Genomic DNA, 23391 nt, shown 5'->3' on the forward strand with positions numbered 1-23391 from the left:
CACCTCTATAGTAATGATGGCGGGAAGTTCGTCATACCGTACCTCCACGAGACGAGCAGCTCGCTGAGCAATGTCCTTGTTGTCTGCAACAACGACGCCGATAACTTGCCCGACACACGTCACCTACACCGCATTCAGAAAATGGTTATAGTGGGAAAAAGATTGTTGACAACGCTTTTGCGTAAGCACTCTTGTCTTTACACATGTTACAATGGTCATTACAACATATTAATCTATAAAACGCAATGTACATCGATATTTACTAGCGAGGGAATGATATTGTTCAGAATTGAAATGTGAAAATATTTGTAAGAATCTATGCAAACAGAACTATGAAATTGTTACTGTGAGAACAGGACAGCAGGAAAAGAAAAAAGGGGAGAATATAGCTTTTTTTCGACAAAAAACATAAAACGGGAATTCACTACAAAAATAACCATGCACAATGTTAATGAACCCCTCACACCAGCCCTGGTGAGGGCCTTGTACTGCATAACTGTATGCACGTACATATGGGGCAAGGCTTTCCAAACTCATATATGTTTTTATTTGAAAGCTTTCAGGCTAGAGGAAAACACTTTTGATACTTGGCACCAACGACCTCCTTTTCAAAAGCAGGTTGATTTGAAGCGTTGAAATTTCTTGTTAACACGGAAACATATGAGAAATATTGCAATTTTAGAATGTTGGGGACAGATTTCTAAGTTGAGATTGCAATGGTAAGTAGCCTTTTTTGCCAGATTTGGCAATTAGTGAAGTTAGTGCTCAGGTGCACCAACTAAATGAGCAGCTGAAACAAATCAGGAATGCGGGAGAAATATTCGGAGTTTTAAGCAATGAGCTGATTCAACCTTTGCAACTACTGTATACGTTATACGAATACGATACTATACGATATGCAACAAAATGTACCAGTAACTGTATTTTATATTTTCAAATCTTTTCTCAAATTTCATGAATAAGATGTATTAACAAGCATGCTCATAATGACATCATACCGTAGTCCTAAGCGTACTATTTCACATAGTCTGTCCCTGTGAACGGCTGGTGAGGTACGTCCAGACTTTCACGAATTTTAAGGCCATAGCATTTCTTCAGTTTACCAGATCTTGTTTAATCCGCTCCGAGCTGAAGTGCACCCCCAATCGGCGAAATAATGACAGATGGTTACAAGCGGGTTCTTGCACGCGTTCTGCGTGTACGCACCATGCATGCCGCAATCCGTGACTTCGTCACAAAGGCAGACGGGCCACGATTTGCAGGCTTCCATCGGACGATCGCTGAAGTTGCGCATTATTAAACTACCGGTTCCATGGTTCCTCGTAAACGGCAATCAATGCATGTAACCATATGTACAGGGCACGTGTGCAGTGGGCGTGGTTTAAACTGATGTGACGTCACATTTACGAACCGGATAAACTAGTTACTCGTACCCAGGGTGTCCCGTATCAAACGCACAAAAACATGCACGCCTCATGGCGCGCACCTATGCAGTGAGTACCAAAAAAAACGCCCTTTTTTGTTCCGCTCGGAGCGGATTATTTATTCTTCGAAAAAACACCTAGGGCCTATGTGTGCACTCATCTGATAACTCCGAGGCTAAATTCTCCAGGTCAGTCCAGTCAGGCTCAGAATATTGATGGTTTCATATAAACGGTAGTTATGAGGCTTACCTTCTCAGGTATGCCACATTAAAATTTTAAAAAGGTTTGATGGCAATTTAACTTTTACTCCGATTCAACGCATGTTATAGTTGAATCACCATTGAGAGTTGAATACGAGAGTTGGCTAAAGTTGATCTTTCATAGCTGGAGAGATATGAGGAGAAGACATTCTGATAAGTCATACCTCCCTGTCAGCGAAAAGTAAGTCATCTTGGATCGGCGTTGCACCTAATTCGTTGCTCCCTGGGACATCACCGACGTCCACAAAAGCATGAACGCCATCCACTGCTAAAGCTGCACTTGTATCCACGGATCTATGTCATTTTGGTCACATTAAAAATATCTTTGATTTCATAAAATTTAGGCTCCACATACGTGAAGAGGGTTGAAAGCATTTTAAAAAAGCATCAGGTCGAAAAAGCAGTTACAAACATTGCTCCCTGATAAAATTATGGATGCATGTTTATTTCAAATACGCCGCACCTGGAGATAAAAGATTACAATATAAAATTACAAGGAAATTGGAAAGCATCGTTACGTATAGAAAAAGGTTTGTTCTTTCAACATCCCACAGCTGTTAATCAGTTAAAAAAACTAAAGTCAATGCCCCAGGCTTAATTGTCAGAGAAGTTTTGTGTCAAAGTTCATGTTTGCTCAATGTGGTGCATATTCTGAGGTTTGAGGTTAATACAAAGGAACCTGAAGAGAACTTACAGGATGTTGGCATGAGCTTTCTTGCTTAAGACCAAGCCAAGGTAGAGTTCACCTGGGGAATAACGGGGTTAAGTAGGATTTTTGAGTTAGTTCAAGAACCCGCCAGAAGCGTAAAGCGTTTGGTCTTACACAGCGTCAGAGGTGATGACAGTAGACAATAGATGATATAAAGCTAGAGGGGTCAGGCTTATTCTTGTGCGCTACGCCAAGTTTTCCCTAGCACAGGGCGTCATGATGCTCTATCCGCCCCGAGCTGAAGTGCACCCCCAATCGGCGAAAAGAAACTGAGACAAGTGGTTCTTGCACGCGTTCTGCGTGTACACAAAAACCATGCATGCCAGATTAAATTAGTTACGCGTGCTCAGCGTGCTCCCCGTCAATACTTGCACGCGTCATGGCGCGCCTAAGTACCAAAGTACCAAAACAACAACAGCAGCAACGGTAACAACATCAACCACGCCCTCTTTTGTTCCGCTCGGAGCGGATACGCTTCTACGTAACGCGCACGAGATCACGCAGTGCAGTCCTCAACGCACATGAATTTTTTTATTTCACTGACGTTGTCGGACCTCAGAGAGCGAATAAAAATATTATTTTGATTACTTAATTTGAGTAATACAGGGCTGCAAAAGTAATTCGGGGCTGTGGACATTTTAATCCATGCCACTATTTTGTAAAATCACGTTTCACAAATAGAGCCCATACTCCATTCTTGACAAACATAATTATGACTGATATATGTAACAGGCTGACACCCTTCCCTCCATCGGTTCATATATTTATGAATACTAGCGTAAATGAGAGAGGGGGCATGGATTCCTCCCCCCTTCGCCTCAGATACCCGGTTTTGAGAGGCGGGAACATTGCATTGGTCAGCACCGTGCTCTGTTTTGCTAATGGTTTAAGCTTTTGGTTACGCCATGATTGATATACCTCTGGACCAATTAAGATTTTTTCGACCCATTATAACGGAAAATTTGAATACCGACAGGTAGAGCTTGCTGAAGCACCGGAGCACCGTGAGGAAGCGCTCTGATGCAACAGGGAAACACCCTGTTGTATTGAAATACCGAATGCACGGTAATAGCTTTGGAGAAACTTAGAAATTTCACGATGTACTTTAATGAGGGGTTTTGCCCTGAAATGGTTTAAATTTATTAACTTTACTGTAGGTCGAAAGCCATTACTGTTTCACTGCCTCTGCAAAAATTCGACCTCACTGCGATATGCGGGGCGGGGGATAAAGAGGGCGCAGCGTTTCTTTGATATGTACAGTGAGTATGGGCGTGCATTGGCCACTGTACCTTCACCAGAGTACCTTTTACTCACACGCACGTTCTTAAGCTTGAAGCGCGCGTACATTTGGCAAATCACGACACCCTACTGGTCAAAGAGGCATGTAACGCGCACGCACCACCTGTCCATGAGCGTTGCTCCACCGCCATGATGGCTTCTAATTCTGGTTGTCGAATTACACTATAATGGAAATAAATCTAAATTTCAAGTGTATTGGAAGATTGGACATAATTTTTGTTCGGTAATATTATACATCTTCTTATTGCTTTTTGAGCGTTTGACCTTTTTGAGTATAGAGAAAATTAAGACGTAATGACTAGGCCTGCAATAAATAAACATGTAAAGTATACTTTTTTTATTCACCATTCACGGAAATGTAAATGAAAATGTACAGTGATGCGCCCAAGAGTGTTACATCGACATTAATTTATTACCTAAACCTTCATGCCCTTGTAATAATGAAGACAGAAGTGTTACAAATGTACCAACCTTTAATAGAAGGAAGATCGTCCACATACACAGCCTCTCCCGTGACCTGTTTTAAGGCGGACTGATGGGTCAAAGGTCGACCCACTGCATCAGACTCGGGCTGACCAGCTGGTACCTCCTGTGATATAAGTATTGAAGATCAGTTCTCTAGAGTGGGGATACCTCCTTTTTTTAAATTCGGAATGAGGAAGACTGATGTTAAGTAAAAACTGTTGCACAAATTCTTTTGTCGATAAGAAAAAAAATTACCTGATACATCTGTACTCCCATTGCAGGATGCTTTTGATAGCTCTGAGTGGCCGTCTTGTAGGACGTTGGCACACTGATTTCATTCAATCCGGGCTTGGTGATGAATGAAACAAACAATTTTACTTAATTCTAAACTATTAAACAAAATGCACATCGCCAGCAAGAAAACAAAACAAGGTTTCTTCAGGCTTACGAGCTACAGTGGCTATACCCTTTTGAGGAATCTTTGGTTTCATTACCAGAAAGGTGCATCCTCAAGGTTTTTATAAAGACATCGCCATGCATAGGCCCTTTTACTGTCACCGTTTTACAGATTGTAAACAAACGACGCTAACAATTATTACTGGCAATAGCTCACCATCTTCAAACTAATTTGCTCCAGGACGGTCAAGTAGAATTTAAAGAAGAAACTCAAGGTGAGCGACTGGCGATAGGGCTCCATGCCCCCTGGAGCACCGGGAGGCAGAGGTAAATCCTCTCCAAGCGTAGGATACATTGCCTCAACCAAATCGTCTTCCCATTTCCTGCAGGCAAAATGGTGACTTATTACATCAGGGCTGCCCAAGACGTTCACGGTCAATGGAAATCTCTTTGAGAACACATTATATGAAAAGTAAGAGAGGCTGACTGTAGTCATACAGATAATGCAAAGCGAAGTGAAAATTTCATTCTTTGATATTCTTACGCCGCTAAAAAATGTACTTTTTAATGACGTTGCTGAAACTGGATACTAACGTATGAACAGGATCATCCAAGCGTCACTAGCCATCTTGATGCCAACCATAAGGAAGTATCATTTGATTTACAGCCAAGGAAGACGAACATGTAGTACGCCCAAGGTCTTTTATAACACAGAGTGACAATCTCATCTATAGGCCCAATTCTAGGCTTAATCAAATATTTGTATACCACTGAGAACATCTAAACTTACCTTCCCTTGATAGCCTTCATTGTCTTCTTGGCCAAGACTGTTGTTGGAGCCATGCCTCCATAGGCCAGGGTGCAATCCGCGACCACATTGCTGCCGGGCTTAAAGATCACTCTCATACCTGCATTGACTATGGAGACATCATCTTCGCGTCGTGAAGCTTGCTTGTACCCGTAGAAATATTCGTTCTGCCAAACAGTTTATGTTGCCCATCAGAAAATTCTTTGACCTTTCGATTTGACGTCATAAAACACATGCAACACTACCAAATAGTGCATTCTTTCAACTGCCCCCTTAGAGCTAATGTTCACATGGCTATGCGTTTTATTCTGTGAACTACATTACCCCTACTGTGCTAAGTTTTTTGATAGTGTAAATGAAATGTTAAAGATGGCACCCGTATCACCGGGACGCAGTCAAACTTATTTCGTGATGTCTTATTTTTTTCAAAAATCTGCTTTTACCTCACTTGTGAACGGGATGTCTACGGTCACAATGACTTCATCTTTGCCAATCACGCTCTTTCTGTAGCCGGTGAAGAAATTGCCGTCCATAGTAACGGTGCGTGTACCTAAATAAAAAATAATAACTTACACACACAAATAAGAAATGACATGAGTTGGGTCAAAGAGTTATCTAAATACTTTCACGCTGTGGGCAACTGTTAGTTGAACAAAGTTCAGTAAGTCAATTTTTGTTATAATGACCCACTGCAACAAGGGTTTTTCTTATCGTTTTCAGAGGCTGAATTACGTTTCTTGATCCTAAAAGAGCCGGGTTATTTTGGTCCATCTCACAGCCGAGGGATTTAAAAATACCCCTTATCATTGCAAATGCAAAGTTGGAACTCAATCAAACATATAGCTTTGTTGTTACGGTCATTTGAAGTTCAAAGCTCACGCGTGCCAGCCCGAGAGCACACAGCGTAGAAAAAGTATATTGGGCTGACCTGTCTCGGAAAAATGCACGCTACGCAAGAACCGTTTTTCACAAAATTGGTGTCAAAATGACTGTAAAGACTTACTCTCAAATCTTCAAAAGGCTCAACTTCTGAATAAAAATGTACTGTGGCGATATCGGGAAGAAAATGGGGGGGGGCTCCGCCCTTACTCTTTTAGGGTTAAACCACAACCCAGCAGGAATGTGGATATTCCAACTTTACGACTTCTTCGCATCTTTTTACACCTCCCAATATCTTTATCCTGTCGTGCCCGTAGCTGTGTATTGTGATTACCTGTTTGAGATGCAAGCTGCAGTGTGCTCATTGAAGCCATCAGCAGGGGATTCAGATCGGATATGGGACTTCCAGTCGCTATGTTGCCACCGAGCGACTAAAATTTAATGTCAAACAAGTTATAGAAATCAAACACAGCCCTAATAATTAGATGGGAAAATGTGCAGTTATCTTAACTTCAGTTTCATTTAAGTTCTGTAATACGAAATCTAGGGTTGATGGATGGATTTAAAAAGCTGTTGGACAACGATCTTCTTGTGTATAGTGCAATATTGGTGCATCATCTTGCAAAGAACATAAAAGTTGATAACGTATAAGACTACTTACGGCGACATTTCTGATCTGGTGTCCAGCAAACCAGCGAAGCATCTCCACAATGGCTGCATACAGTCGAGTTTTATGCTCTGTAGAAAAATGTGTAAAGACGCAACCAAAAATGGTCACTTATCATACGGTTTGTGCTTTGGAAAGGATGCTTTCACAGTTATTTCCCTCACAGAGTGAATTTGAAAAATATTTGTTCGAACATTTGTTAGCCTTTACTACTGATGCGAGACAAACAAATGCAGCCAAAGATCTTCCTAAATGAAATTGCAGTGATCTTTCTGATAATTTCTACTCCCACTCGCACAGATCGGGACTTCCACAGTCCTTCTTCGTAACATGGTCGATTTCTGTTGTCTACCAGTCTTTTCCTGCATGCTTACCTGGCTGTGCTTGCATAACCGACTGGAGAAAGTGATTCAGTTCAGTTAGAGACACAGATGCTCCCACTTTGACTCCAGTGGGCGTGGTACTGATTTCAGTCAAAGCAGGGATATGATTCACGTCAATCAAGACAGGGTAGACTTGATCCTTAAATTTCACCTCCACACCTTAGATTAATGCAACACACAAACCGGAAAAGTTAATTTTCCCAAAGAAAAAAAAACTTTCTAGGGGCAATTTCCACCTGTTCAATGTTTCTTGCTTGGAGAATAAACTTTATCTTTCCTGCTCTAAAATGGAAGGGATACATATTCTCTCTGGGTACTTCTGTATGTTGTTTTCAGTGCAGAAGATTCAGCTTCACTCACCAATTTCTGAGTTTCCTACCACCATCTTAGCTTCTGGGTATTTGGCCTTTATGTCGAGCACTTGTTGCATTGTAAATGGACGAAACCAAGTAATTTGCTCACTGACGAATTTCAATAATTTGGTAGGCTCTTCTCTGTGCCTGAGCTATTCAAGTAAATGAAAATTGGTCATTTGAAAAATGGGGGCATTTCTCTAGTAAAATTTCACCCAACAATTTAATAGTGTTCTTTGAGTCGAGCAAATCTGGATAACAAAAAATACATGTTCGTTTATTGGCGTGAAACAGTCTTAACTTGTTGAATAAATAAAAAGTCGCCACTCCCTCAACAATTTTTGCGATATTGACGCGCTGCAATTTTTTGTTGAGTTGAGCCTTTAGGACCTTTTAGAGTAATTCTTTGCGGTCATTTTTACACTATTTTTGCAAAAATTTAACATGCTGTTCTCGCGTAGGGCGCCTTTTCTCGAGACAGGTCAGCCAAAAAATGTATGCTTTTTCCACCGCCGTGCTAAACACGCGTACTGGTACGCATGTAGCCATGAACTTCAAATGACTTATAACAACAAAACCATACCTTCAACTGAGTCCAAATTTCATATTTATAATGATAAAGAGTGTTTATACGGGCTAAATTTTTAAAAATCAGGCCTGGCACAGCCGAGTTCTTAGGGTTGGGGGCGGAATCCACCCCCCGGCTGCCAAACTAACCCGACCTCTTTTAGGGTTAAAACACTGACGTAACTCACGAGGAATGGGGTATATATATCCCCTCCACTTTTGACCAGGGGGTGGGCTATTGAATCATCCCCCACTTTTCCGTGGTGCGAAAATATAAGAGGATTTGAAGATATTTTTCGAACTTTCTAACAATCAAAATGCATAAGAGAACAATAAAAAACATCAATTATGGCGTTCTGATGCAAGATTCTTCAGGAATGTGCTACATTATGTGTCATGAACATGGTCGGACAAGTTATCCCTCCCCTAAGGGTCTGCCAGTCAATTTGTTCCAGAATTTTTTTCTCACAAATTTACGCCACGGATTTAAAGACATACATGTTGGTGACAAAACTTAACGGTCGCTACCTTCCCAACATCAACGTCACGGGCACCTCGTAATTGTCAATTTCACGCATTGGCTATCGTGAGAGCACAAGCGGCGGCCCAAAGTGTTATCGAACAAAAATTGTATAGCTAGCAGGTGCCAACAAACCGTTCATTTTGTAGAAGTGATTTATTTGAAGATTGAGTTTCGTCGTTGGTTGGGCCACATTTCAACTTTTTCAAAATTCCAAGTCTTAGACCGGTATTTAATTGAAACTTTGTGATCATTGTGACTTACGTATTTTGTTAATGATTCCCCTCAGTCAACATCTCCCCTGGACATGACTACACGCAACAGTGGGTGTGTTCAGTGTTCACTACTTAGAGTTCACTATTGCCAGGTCTAGAAAACCACGCGTCATTCGTTACACCATAGAGCAAGGAACAGACGTAGGCCTTTACGGTAAAATCAAGTTTTGTATCGGAATGCAGAAGAATTTGCATTTTAAAAAGGTGGCTGAGGACAACATAAAAGTTTTTGCCTCATTTTAGGCAGCGTTCATTAAGCCACGATTCGGAGCAGAAAGTAGTGTTGAAGATATTTACCATGAGTTCCGGCGGGAATATGGGTTCTTGAGAAGGATCGTACGGTACAAACTCACTGGGATCAAACAAGCTAGTAGACACCTGGAGTCGAACAGAAAAGCTGCACCCATTTGAAACGAACAAAACTACAAAGATCAAAACATGACTAATACAAATAAAAAGCATATCCTAAGGCCAAAAAAGTCTCCAGTTTCTGGTCAGCGCGCGCGTCCCCGCAGACCTGCGCGTCGGCAAAATAAAAGAGTTCATTACTAGGTATAAACGATGTCCAAAACCTAACAATCTTGCTTAATCGACTGGAGTACTGCTATTGCAGAATTTTAATGTGTTTTTGATGGGGTATGGTTTAGTAATACATGTATGTGAACTAAGGTTGATTTCGCTAATCACCATGACTACCTATTTGCAACCTCTGATGGGTACCTTGTTACCTATGGTTCAATGGGGAATTTTAAACCATTAGTAGGGCATAAGCTGCACAGAATGAGAGTGCCGTTTCCTCATTAGCCGCTTGCGTAATTGTAGCATTCATCATGGAGATGGTTCGTGAGTAGAAGGCTAAGCTTTCAAGTTAATGTAACTATCGCTTACTTACCCCATCTGCAACCTCACTGCAGCCAGTGCAGTTCTTGTTACTTCCGCAGCATCCTTCCTACAAAAATATGTTTTTGAAATTCTTTATTTGCCTTTTCGTCTGAGAGTGATAGATTGTGAATTTATAAACTCAGAAAGTGTTGATTCTACAGTGATATCAGGCCATGTTAATTTGGTTTAGTGCCGGAATTTCAATTAAGCCTTGGCCATTATTCAGCCTCATGGTGTGTAGTTCTGACCTTAGTGAACGACTTGTACCCCTGCAGGATGGCGCGGTAGCCTGTGCAGCGACACAGATTCCCCTCGAAAGCACTCTCAATCTCCTCCATAGTTGGCTGTGGATTGTTCCTAAGCAGCGTGTACATTGACATGACGAAGCCCGGAGTGCAGAAACCACACTGACAGCCGTGGGCCTTAGCAAGGCGCTCCTGTATATAATGACACCAAAGTATTTCTCTTTCTTGTTCCCATATTCGTTGGTGAATCATTTTGATTGGTTGATTGGTTAGTTTTGCAGCTGTTTTGTTGAAAAGCCGTGAGCCCAGGAGCCAACAATGAACAATATTGAAAGGTGAAGCCCTGGATGGAAACTGGAAAGGAAAAGTCAATTATATGGGTGAATCCCGCAACAAGAGTGGGCCGTATTATTTCCCTTTAAAGGTATTACGAATAACCCGTTCTGGGCAAAATGAACGTTATTTAAATCTCTGTATTCTCGAAAAAAATTGGGGATTCAGTTGAGCCCCTAAGATTTTGCTTAAATGGTGTAAGTAATCTATCATTTTATTTGTATACTTATTTTTTTTTGGGGGGGGGGAGTTACTGCAGACTAAAGTTTGAAGGAAGTAACTTTTTGCACTTACCTGTACCGGATGTAGTCTAGTCTTGGTACTGCCAATGCCTTCAACCGTAGTAACCGCCATTCCATGCACATAACAGATAGGAATTAGGCAGGCATTGACTGCGAAGTGACTGGAAAGCGTACAAACATTTTAAAAATGATATTCACATTTAGAGGAAGGCAAAGTCACGCGTTGACTTGACTATATGACTACATTTAGAATTATTAGTAATAATCTCTTCCCCGCATTTAAAACTAATTTAGTGCACAAATTTCCTCCACACAGGCGATGCATAATACAATTTACAATACAACAAACGAGTGTAGTAATGTTCAAAAGTTACCATTCTAAATGGGTGACTGTAATATAAATGTCTAAACGCTCCAGGTAGGGTTATCTTCCCCGTACCCTTGTGACAATTTAAACCTTGTCTACTTCAGTGGCCAGGCAATGACGTGCAGAGCACTCTTCACTTGCAACTTTTTTGGAATTAAACTCTTTGCATTGCTCTCTCGGACAGGGAGTCGTTCTTTTGAGGGAAGCTATTTGTTTTTTTGTCATATCTTTCTCTCCCAGAGATTGTTACATATTTTCCCTTTGGTTTTTAAGGTATGTGTTACGTTAGTTTCAGGACGTTTCGTAGATTTGCTTTGAATGAGTATTGGATTAGTTTATAGTTTAATTATAAAAATATAATCGGTGTAAGGGAGAGGGTTAGAGATAGGGTTATACCAGTGCAAATGTACCATTGCGCAAAACCTCCTCAGTATGCCAAAACCAAGTTGTGTAGTAAATCCATCTTGATCAATTTACACTGCTGTAGAGGATTTGATGCACTGCAAAGGGAGAATGGGGAAATAGAGGGTATACCTTAGATTATGATGTTACTGAAAGAAAGCACGTACCGGATCGTTTGGTCCTTGGCAGAATACCTGGACAGCATCACTGTACACGCCCCACAACCTCCTTCGCCGCATCCTAACTTACTTCCTGTCAGAAGCACTTTGTTTGTCACTCAGGAAATTAACACAATGTATTTGATATTATCATTGCATTTGTGGAAACATTATCGACTTGAAGTCTTTTGTCAGAAACGAGATGCTGCATTGTTCTCAACAGGATATGAAAGTGGAGACAGGCTTTATTCTAGGCTGGTATGAAGGACTTCACTTTAAGTTACTCTTGTGTTATTTGATTTATTTGAATCCAACCTTCCCCACAATTAACTTCACGCGACCTTAATCCATATTCTGCAATAATCAATAATCGCGAAGAAACAGCCCCCATAATCCTCTGGGTATTTTTTTTTAAAAATAAATTGCTCTTGCAAGGATCTGTAAAACCGTGAAGAGACTGTGGGCTATGCAGCAGCAAGTCATAGTTACCCTTAGAGCTGCAGGCGGAATTCTGTTACTGTGTGGTTGAAGTCATAAACCTCTGGTTGATGATGTTTTCACCACCTTACTGAAGACGTAGCTGCTTTTTTGTGCTTTATTAGCTTATTCCATAATATTTTTTCAGAAAGGATACATTTTGTTCGAAGGTAGGTCAGTAATGTGAGTTGTGGGTCAACATGCTTGTCAACTACCTGGATTGACACAAGAAGAAAGAAATGAAATTTAGCAAGAACCATGGTGTCGATGTAAAGTCTTCTATAAAATTGGAATTTCATACAAACGCGTTTATAGATTTTGAAAAGAAAAATCGTTCAGTATGACTTCTTTGATTTATAGCTTTCATCATTGTAAGATCTGTGTAAACACAGGCGAGCTATTGCACTGCCGATTTTGTTTTTAAAACGAAATACGACGGCAAAATTATGAACAGCGCGATATCCTGTGATGTGTGAGATGTATGCGCAATACAAGCATTTCACAATAAAGCGCCTCCAAGCGTTTGTAACACACTCGCCAATCATACCGAGCGAAATCTGTCGACCCAATGCGCGTTTCGCAAGGGCTGACAGATTTAGCGCATTGTGATTGGCCAACATGTTGCAAACTCTTGGAGGCGCACTATTGTGAATCGCCCGTATTGAAGGCACAAACCTATTTGTACAAGCCACAGTGAAGGTCTTTTGAAACAATGAACTCAAGGCTCAAACAGAATGCATTGTGTTTCAAATTGAAAGTGCACCTTCAATGCATTGGATTAAAGGTGCGACTAAGCACCCATCGAGAAATGTAGCCTTTTGGCTAATGATTCTAGAAGATCGCCTCACTGAGAGTGTACAGCGCAGTGTCAGCGCACGAACGTGGGGCCTCTAAAGACCTTTTCCTGTGATGTCACGATCGTGCTTGACCTATGTTATGTTGTGATGGTAATGAGTGCATAGTGTTGTGATGGTTATCTACATATTCAACATAAACAAGATAAACGTGGTTGAAGCTGCCCGTAGGAATATATGCAATCACCGTGGCGAAGGCGGTCCACACGTGGTGGTATTGTTTATTTTTAGTCACGTAGGTAAAAAAGTCTATATATAGTGACCCAATTTCCCTTGCCAGGTTAAAAGCTGGCAGATTAGGAAAGCAAACAATAGACTGTCACTTCCTGCAGAAATTACTTACTGAGTGAGCACATCCCCACCCTCCCTTCAAAATGATCCTACTTGTTTGAATCTCTTTCTTGGTATAAAAAGAAAACAGGCAGCTGGAAATGGCTTCAAATTCCACTAAATTAAATCCCAGTTGACATACAAGTGGGGGCCCGGCATGGGTTTGTATCGGGTCAATCGTACAGTTACAGAGATGAGATGAAACTGTGGTTTTGTATTTCAAAGGGCAAAGATCCCTGGGATATGTGTAAACATATGTCATGGGTCCTGGAGGAGAATTGGTTAGTTGGTTTGGACTTGGAATTGGTTGGTTAGTTTGGACCCTTGGAAAATAACAGGGCTCTTGGCGGGGGGACAATCTGCAAAATTGCCGTCCAAACCTCTGCCTGTGTCTCTCGAATATCATTCGTAATACTTATCTTTCAAGTGAGACACCTGTTTTGTGCTTGGCCGGTCTTAATGTTAGTTTAAGACCACCTCAGGAGACTTAACGCTGATAATGCCCTCGCCTGCAGCTCTGGCATTAGTCGCGTCCATTTTCCTTAGTCCGTCTTAAACGGCCAAGCACATTTTATTCCCTTATTTATGCCGTGCTGATATGGCATGTGAATCTAACTTCATTTAGAGGCAAGAATTGATGGCAAATAAAAGCCAGTCATGGGAAAGATTAAATATTGCAGCGTGTGATTTTCAGTTCCTATGACTGGGCCGTGCAAGAATTCATGAGCCATGATTATGACAGGTATTGCCACTGAAGAGAGGACTGAAAAAGGTTACCATGTTATGTTCAAGCTATAGCGCATTGTCCTTTGTTAGTTTGATCAATTTCAAGTTTGGCTCTCTGTCGACCGTTCGGCCATGGTTTAAGTGTGGCTTAAGTGTGCACAGGTGCAAGAACGCTTGGGACCGTCGAGCAAGTTATACAGCGTTGGCCCCGTTTGAACTAAACTTTGGGATTCGCATGTACTGAGATTTGAACCAAATTTTAGGATTTTTGTATCTAACATTGGTTGCCTGACATCAAACTTTGTAATTTTCATGTCTGCTTTGGTTGCCTGACATCAAACTTTGGGATTTGTATGTCTACTTTGGTTGCTTGACATCAAAAAGACCTCTTTCGCTACAAACAGCGAAAGAGGTCTCTATTGGTTTTAGTTTGGTCTCGCCTCGGTCACAAAACGCGTCTGGTGCATTTAGCTCCTCAAAAAAGTACTGATCGCAGAATCAATCATTTCATGATAATTTTCGGGTTGTATTTTGGATACAATTTTTTCCTACCTCGGAATACATTGCTATACGAGAACAAAAGGGGTCTCGCGATACTTTGTCTCGTGGAATGTTGAATGATATAATTGATTTGATCGTAGTAGCATTGGCATTGTTGATCTTTAAGATAGCTTTTTCGATTTTATATCTAACGCTAGCGCCGCAAGACGTAGATCCATTTGTACCATAATAGACGTCTTTAGGGCAGATGAATGACTCCACCTAAATCACGACTGACTTTGTAAGCGTTGATCGTATCGTTGTTTTTTTTTGTTTTTTTTAGACTTTTTAGTCGTTTGCGTGCCGCTGTATTTAAGCTGCAAATTTAAATGGTCGAGTATATCGATCATAGGCTCTTGGAGTTGATAGAAGATTTGATGTCCAACGATATTTGGGTAGTTTTTCTTTGGTGCCAAATTTATAGACTGGACTTATGCCGTAGCAGACCGTTTTTGGCATCATGATCAACACACGTTCTTCTTTGTCGTCGTCATTATAAAAACTGTGTGAATAGCGCTGTGACATTTGTTTCATCTATAGGCCTATATATTTTCTCAATGATCGCAACATTTGGAATCTGTACAATTGTTGCAATGGTTGCATTTATTACATGCAATACATCCGTCGATATGATTGATGTCGGTTTCAGAGTTTTGTCTTTGGTCTGGCATCTCGATTTTTGGTTTGGCGGTTTGTATGTAGGTGTGATGATTTTCTTTTAACACCCATTTTTTTAAGAGAGTGTGAGCGGCGGTGAGAATGAGGGGAGGGGTGGTGTTGATAGAGCGTTAGTGAGGAGTGAGGGGGAGGGAGGGAAAGAGGGGGAGGTAGAAATTTTTAAAGATTTTTTTCATTTTTTAGGGTTGGGTAGGTCCCTAGGGGAAAAGTGCTCCAGAACTCTCCACTATCGACTACTAAAGCAGCGAAGAGCTCGTTCGCCGCGGAAGTACACATGTGTATAGCGATCATGGGTATCGTTCGGTGTCTTTAATTATGGTACCTAATTTGGTAATCAGGTAAAAGACCTGCCATTGGGATCTAAACTGTAGTCAAGGAGGTGAAGGGAACACGGTTCATTGTTTTTCAAGGAGGTCAGAGGTAATGCCTTTTGTCCCGGTTTGCAGCAGTTTGGTATTCTGGTTGAAAGTTGAGAATAAACACCCGAAGCTGTGGCTCTCAGACACACGCAAAAAGCTTATTGTTTCTGTCTCCTTTTTTCTTGTAGTTTGAGTATAAAAAAGCCTTATTCCCGGTCCCAACATCCTTGCTTTTTAAAGGGTTGTCTTATTAAGGGGTTTGAGGCTATTTGATATATAATTTTTGTTTTCAATCCGTTGGGGGGGGCAAGGTGCCACTCCTACCCCCCCTGCTGGATACGAAACTCTACTTTTGAGAAATTACCAAAAGTTGCAACTCTTGAGCTGCCATGAAGAACACCCATAAACCAATTGGTCCTTTTCAGGACCACACTTTCGCAAAAGATATGTGCTTTGCAGTCTGCCATTTATCCACTGACAGCTACTTGCGTCTTAAGTTTGTGTCGCAACTTGATTCTTCACGTTAGCACATTTCCTATCGGTCGTTTTCAGGACTTAATTTTTCGTTAAGTTATAGCTTATAAGGCAAAATTCATACTTATGGAAATAGACAGCTAATGTCAGGCGTAAATTCGCCTACAATGATGCGTGAACATTACAACCCATTGTATTGCGCGAGATGGCCGTGGGTGTTGCCATACTCAAACTACTCTTGTATATCACATTTTATGACCTAACGGGGCCTATTTGTGGATAAGAAAAACCATACCTTTTTGCCGTTACAGAAGAACACAAACATGTTGACTTCAAGCTGACTCGGTTCGTTGGAAGCCATTTCTGTGTGAGAACCTGTTCGTGAGACGAATGTCTCGAAAGGTGTCAGGAGTGCAATTCGTCAAAGCAGGCGATGAATGCTCTTTCTATCTCACTACTGATCAGAACAGAAGGGCGGGTTTGGCACTACGACCTTCATTAGCATAAAATGAAGAATCTACCATTGTCGCGGCAGTTAAGAGACTGAGGGGATCGTGTTGATATAAATAAATTCAGGAATATGCAACATTGCATGTTTATTGGAGTTCCTTTCGTAGTGCGTACAGACTTTTTAAAATAATTTTTGTATAATGTCTGTATGCAGGGAAGCTAACATTATTTACAAATACCGCGGCTGTACCATTGCCTTTTGAATATTTGTATCCACATAATCTGATAATGTTTAAAGTTTCAATCCAACTAATTGTTTTTATTGTGACACTTTCATTGCTTTATAGTTTTCACTCTTACGCTTGTTCATCCTATTCTCTGAGCACCGTAAATGGAAAGAATAGGCCAACCGCGCTTTGGCCACCTGAAAGCTGAACGTTTTCATGAAAGGGTGTCTCTGGTCCTCATAAAAATTGTGGAGAAATGACAGCAAGACATCAGCTGAAAACGTGAGTCTTTGGACGAAAACAAAATCCGTTACAACACGGTACCTGTCGAAGAAAAAGATCTGCCCCTGCCATCTTATTGGGAATGCTTCCAGCCTGCTGCAAAAGTTTGAGTAACTTCCAGTGCCATCTTAGAACAACGCAACTATAAAAACTTGTAAACTTTTGCATATAGATAAATGTTAAAGTATGAGAATATGAACGTCCCAATAACACATGGGCTGGTTGTCTACACTCCCAGGGTTGAAAGCCCTGGGAAGGCATTAAGTCCTATGATGCCCACAGCCTCCTATGTCCACATTCAGCGTAGTTCATTGTGTTTATGGGGTTCCTAATTACTGTTGAACTTTGGTTTCGGGACTGGTTACTTATAATGTAATTCACATAGGCTATCATAAGTCAACAAGCCAACTGAGAATACACGATAAGGTACGTAATTTCGAAAACAAATTGAATGGTTAAATCACATTGTTCATGGATATTTTTATCCCACACATGCAAACAAGGGGTACACTTGTACAAAGGGTGTTTATTGAAATAACGGCGGGAACCCAAGCCACATACGTGTATGTATCCTTAACTTTTTCATCTTTAATGGTCCCTAATATTATTTTCGAGTAGATAAAAGAAAAAGATCCTATTTTGCACTGTGTGACCACTTTCAACTGAAACTTTTTGATAATGACATACTGAATGCCCCTTTTTGATATTACACGGACACTCTCACCGAACATATATGGACCGTTTTGTTTGGGGAATAACTTAGTGAAATTGACGAATGAGTTCACATAGGCTACTACTCACAGTAATGGTGAATTAGGGAAAATATACGTTTATCCATGCTTTCTTACCTTGTGAAGGTCGCTTCCTTTTTAAAGCTGCAGAAAATGAGATAAAAAGAGCCAAAAAGAGTGAAGTAATCCATAGCAAAATAGTTGGCTAGCGCCTCGGAATATCTAAGTGGAAACTCATGTCGATGACTTACAATCAGCGACTGTGCAATCTTCCAAGTTGTACGAAGTGCATCCGTTTTTGATAAATATTCTGAGTTATGGGCCTCGAGCGGGACCAAGAAAGGACGCTATTTTCTTAGCAACGGTGGCTCCTTTGGTCGGAACTGAACTTCGCTGGTACACGAGAGACTAGGAAGTGCACGCTACCAACAAATTGAACACTCCTGACCAAAGCAGCTCTTTTCAACCGATAAGGGGTGCTTCTGCTCGAGGCGGATAGCACAGTAAAGTAGCTGCGTTTTCATGAGGATGAGTTTTAGTGGTATTTTGTTGGCCTTTTCTGCAAGAGCTAGTGCTTTTGAAACCCGATTGATGCTTTTCTGGTATTCTGAATTTGACCAATTCATAGTTTAAGTAATAGTTTGTTGCTGTGGTTCTTAGGGTACGTGTTAGATTTGGGGGCGTTCCACATGCTTGTTTTCGATGGGTAAGGGTTATTTTAGGTTTACGTGGATGGGATACAATAAGGGTTAGAACTGGGGATAGAGGTTGTGGTAGGGATGACAAAGCACTTTGTAATACACACATATACCCTTCATATGTCAAAACACATCAGTGTTGTCAAATTCACTTTGACCACGTTACTTACACTGCCATGGAATTAGTACACTCCAAGGGGAAAATGTTACGCCCCAACTGTAGCATAAGTCCCAACTATAGCTGAGACAGTCCCAACTGTAGTGCTGCAGTTGGGCTGGCCCAACTATTTTTGACCAATGTCTGTTGGAACTGTCTCAACATTATCCAAGTCAATGTGTCTCACACTTGACACAATTCATCTAAAATGTGGCACTTCATCTGTTCATCTAGCCTTATGTCCAGTGACACGGCATTTGTAAATAATATGACTTTGGCACATGCTGGGCACATCATGCACACAGGGCCTCTCTGCTGTAGTTGGGGCGTCCCAACTGTAGCACTCTAGTTGGGACGGGCCCAACTATAGTTGAGACTGATGGTATATAGTTGGGGCGTAACAGAAACAAAAGCTTTGCATGTCATGCTACGTTTATAAAGTAAGTTCCTAAAAAAACCTTCTTCACCATATCCTAATTTACTCCCACTTTTATCAGTACATTCGTCGAAAAGGTTTCAAATGAAAGTCGTTTGGACAGAAAATCGGTCATATCGCGATGCTGCGTGGTTGCTGAAGGGTTAACTTGAGTGGACTCATGACTTACCTCGAATCAGCTTGGCCCGATATTTTTGGCTGCTTATATCAATTCAACTCAAATCTCTGAAATAAGTAACTCCTGTGATATCATTCAACTCAGCTTTAGTCTGCACCTTAAGAAAAACTTGTATGTATTTGTAATCAAATCGACTTTTGACATCACTGAATGCGACCTCCATGCTAGGGCGGACCCAGGATCAAATTGGTGGGATCAGAATGGTGGGGATTATTTCTGTTTTAATTAAACAAGTCTTTTGGAAGGAATAAAAAATGGAGTGCAAACAAAGTTACAAAATTGCTCCGTTTTTAATAGTTGGAGGCATGGCTGCTATTTTACCCGGCCGTCGATCTGCCAATGCCCTAATGAAAAAAGACTCAACTCGAGATCCTTTTGAATCACAGAGGCGAATTAAATCAATGCCTATAGCAGTTGCTTATTTAATAAAATGTGAAATAATATAGCTCCATCCGTTTTTGAATCGATTAAAAGCCCGTAAAACCCTTCAAAACCCTTTTTCAGATTTCATATTTTGCTGTGGAGAAAGACATATATAACAGCTTTTCTTAAATGCCACCTTGTTAAAGCTTTGGTAAACCGAAAATCCCTTTGCGGTTGCAGTGGTTGAAGGCATGATCGGCTGGTTGATGCTGTTATAAACGACTTCAGAAAAAATGCAGCTGCCTATTTCTGCTTAATTAAATTAACAAGTTTATTCCTATATATTTATAAGAAAAGATACATTTTGTACGAAAGTACTTCGGCATTGTGAGTTGTGTGGCTCAATATGCCTGTCGATAGATTCAGTGGAATATAACAAAATGATAATAAGCACACAAGTACCCATAATGCCCAAGTATATTCTTGTTTGACTGTTTCTGGGATCAGAATTTCATACAAACATGTACAGTTGGGGCGAAAAGTTTGCATACACCTGGTAGTACAAAAACAGTTTTCCTCGAATTTCACAGCTTCACGCATTCGTACCAACTGTTCTTTTCATAAGGACAGACAAGATGGGTCTCTACCTAATGTACATGATGTATGCGTGAAATGAAAACACCCAGAGATGTATATAATACTATTATGATTCATATTTATGTTTACAAAAAAATCAAAATTTTACATTCTCCAATCCCAACATTGAATGCCACCTTCTGTATTTCTAATCACATCTCATAGTTGCAGTGCACCACTTTCTGAAGTGTTTTTGAACCACAAGAAGGGGGTAGAGTTAAATTTCTCACAAAAAAGGATTTTTCAGAAATATTAATACATTGAACCATAATAAATATATCTGAGTTTTTTCAATTGATTAACATTAAGTTTATTTATTATTTATTTATTTAAGTCACCAACAGCGGCTGCCCGCCAATTACGGGGATTTTTTTGGTAATATATACAAATACTAAAAATACATTAAAATTACATTAAACAAATCAAAGTACAACTACACATATTAAACATAAAATATATACAATATACTACACGCGCACAAGTTATATTCCCAAAAGCAACACAGAAAAACGGGAAATGGGGAGGACGGAATGTTGGGAGGGACGGGGGACAAGGGGAAAAATAACGGGGATGATGAGTAGGAGACTTAAGAGGCAAAATACTTGAATGCTGCCGGTGGAAAAACAGAAAAAAAGGGAGAAACGAAAGAGACTCGAGTACCAACATGACCCATGAAGGACCAAGCTTAAATTACTGATAAATAATAAAAGTTGAGATACAATTGGCCTAACCTCATAAAAAAAAAGTTGGCAAAACTATTTCATACGGCAAAAACTTGAGGGAAACTGTTTCTCTACCAAGTGTATGTAACGTTTTTGCCCTACTGTAAAAGTTCAACACGCAACAATATCTTTCACGATGACTTATTTAATTCGTGTGAATCGTGAATTCTGTGTATACACAAGGCGGATATTCCAGTGCAAAGTACAGTACACTGTAACTTAGTTTATTCAGTATTTGGATCGCCTCTTGGGGATGTTATCATAATGGTCCATCTTTCTCCTTTTTTTCCCGAAAGACGCTTCTCCCCAGCTTTTCTCCGAGATGTTATATTGTATAATTTGAAACTTGACAAGAACACAAACTTTTATCGCTCAATATTCAGCTCTGGAACAAATTATTGGACCACTAATGTTTTGCCAAGTTTCACATTATATTGAGTCATTTTAATACATACATGTATGCAAATTATTTTCAGCTGATAGAATTAGAAACTGGAAAAAGTACAAATTTTATCCATTTTACTGCCAAATTCCTTTTGGATAGTTTCAAAACCATCATTTTATGGCGATTTTCTTTTTTCAAATTGACCATGAGAGCACTGTTCCAAAAGAATTTAAATTATGCAGACGTCATTAAAAATATTGTAAAACACTGATTTTGCGGTATAATGGTTTTACTCAGAGTACGGCGGTTGACAGGAACAATTTTTCAGTTAATCATGCCAAAAAAGTAGAGAGTTGAGCGAAACAACAAAGAACTCCATCCTGATTTTGCTGGCTGAAGGCTACAGTGAGAGACAGGTGGCTACAAGGCTCTATGTTCCGACAACTGCAGTCCACTACACTGAGAAGAAGCATAAGAAACACAGAAACACCAAGCTGCAGCCAGATAGAGGCAGGAAACGACTTTCTTCCACTCGAGATGACCGCTGTCTTATCCGTTCATGCCTCAAAAATCGACAATTGACATCCAGTGATCTCAAGAAAGTGTGGGAAAAGTTCAACCACTGTGAGATGTTCAGCGAGAACAGTCTGTAACAGGCTCGTGGAAGCTGGCTTGAAGTCACAAAAGGCCAGAAAGAAGCCCTTCATCAGTGAGAAGCAGAGGAAGAGCACGCTACAGTTTGCAGAAGCACCAGTGTTGTAGTACTCGTACTCGGTACTCGTACTCGAGTACTACTCGAGTACCGTTTTCAGAATTGGACGGTTGATGATTGGGCTCAAGTATGAGTCTAATTTCCAGTTGTTTCCTACTCCTGGACAAGTGATGGTGAGGAGAAGGTCTGGAGAAGCTTACAAACCTGAATGTTTGATTCTTACGGTGAAATTTGGTGGTGGTTTTGTGATAATATGGGGTTGCTTCTGTAAAGCTGGTACTGAACAAATTCGGCTCTGTGAAGGACGGATGCACCAGAACACATACAAGACAACGTCTGGCGGAAAATTTACTGCCATCAGCCAAGTGCTTGTTTCCAAACTCTGAGAATTGTTTTTTTTTTCTTTTCAGCAGGACAGTGCCCCTTGTCACACAGCGAAGTAAATCAAGACATGGATGGCTGATAACAACATCCAGATCATGTCCTGGCCCGCTCAGTCACCAGACCTGAACCCGACTGAAAATTTGTGGAACAGTATAAAACCAAAAATGCAAGACCATAAGCCATCAAGTAAAGCAAAACTGTTTGACTTTTTGCGTCTCGAGTGGGCAGCAGCGACACCAGAAGAATGTCGGAACTTAGCTAGTGGACAGCATGCCAAGACACATCAGGGCTGTCATCAAGAGCAAAGGCCATGCCACAAAATACTGATATCAGACAGACCTGTTTGATTTGTGGTCACAAAATCACAGCTATAGTTTCCGTTTCTCCAATCTAAAACAAGACAAAGATGGTAACATGCCAAATTGCCGTCTGGCCTAAACATTACATTTTGAAGAAAATGAAATGTTGTTAGACTCTCCTTTGTGCTTTTCAGGTGAATTTATGTTTAAAATTAATTAACTAATGGGACGGTGAAGGATGAAGTATATGTCACGGTCACAGGCACCTTCTAGTTGACATAAAAGGACTAAAAACACAAGCGGTCTAATAATTAGTTCCAGAGAAGTATATACCGTTTAATGTGACTCGCAATGACGTCATCAGGTATCAAATGACTATCGATTGTATTTTTAGAAAAAAGACCAACTTCTACCAGCTGTATTTCATGAACTAAGGGAGTATAGAGTTTATATTGGTGCATCTGATTGATTTCTCATATCTGTCAGTTTGGTCAAAGTCTAAGCTTTACTTATAGTGTTACTGAAAGGTCGAGGTTCACATACATTTAAAATGCTTAAACTGAAATCTTACTTCAAGTCAATATATCGGTCAATAACTTCCAAACAGTTTAAGAATCTAATACGAAACTTTGTTCTTACAAATGGTAATCTCCGAGATG

General features: G+C 40.5%; 1 protein-coding gene across 1 annotated transcript in view; it reads right to left on the minus strand.

The window, feature by feature from the left end:
• The window catches only part of LOC147800338 (xanthine dehydrogenase/oxidase-like), a 30360-nt gene extending 13839 nt beyond the window's left edge, over positions 1-16521 (minus strand). The window contains exons 1-19 of the mRNA XM_087144305.1: positions 16368-16521; positions 12269-12326; positions 11644-11740; positions 10760-10868; positions 10136-10324; positions 9898-9954; positions 9303-9383; positions 7651-7795; positions 7282-7449; positions 6902-6978; positions 6575-6671; positions 5805-5911; positions 5344-5528; positions 4771-4936; positions 4413-4505; positions 4164-4281; positions 2379-2430; positions 1849-1978; positions 4-123 (exon numbers count right to left, since the gene is read on the minus strand). Of these exons, the coding sequence (XP_087000431.1) occupies positions 4-123; positions 1849-1978; positions 2379-2430; positions 4164-4281; positions 4413-4505; positions 4771-4936; positions 5344-5528; positions 5805-5911; positions 6575-6671; positions 6902-6978; positions 7282-7449; positions 7651-7795; positions 9303-9383; positions 9898-9954; positions 10136-10324; positions 10760-10868; positions 11644-11740; positions 12269-12326; positions 16368-16433 (2115 nt within the window). The 5' untranslated portion in view covers positions 16434-16521. The remainder of the gene's footprint in view (positions 1-3; positions 124-1848; positions 1979-2378; positions 2431-4163; positions 4282-4412; positions 4506-4770; positions 4937-5343; positions 5529-5804; positions 5912-6574; positions 6672-6901; positions 6979-7281; positions 7450-7650; positions 7796-9302; positions 9384-9897; positions 9955-10135; positions 10325-10759; positions 10869-11643; positions 11741-12268; positions 12327-16367) is intronic.
• Positions 16522-23391: the final 6870 nt, after the last annotated feature.

This window comes from Acanthaster planci, linkage group LG01, assembly GCF_054643075.1.
Source record: "Acanthaster planci isolate LZ-2023a linkage group LG01, COTS_SCS, whole genome shotgun sequence".
Taxonomy (NCBI): Eukaryota; Metazoa; Echinodermata; class Asteroidea; order Valvatida; family Acanthasteridae; genus Acanthaster; species Acanthaster planci.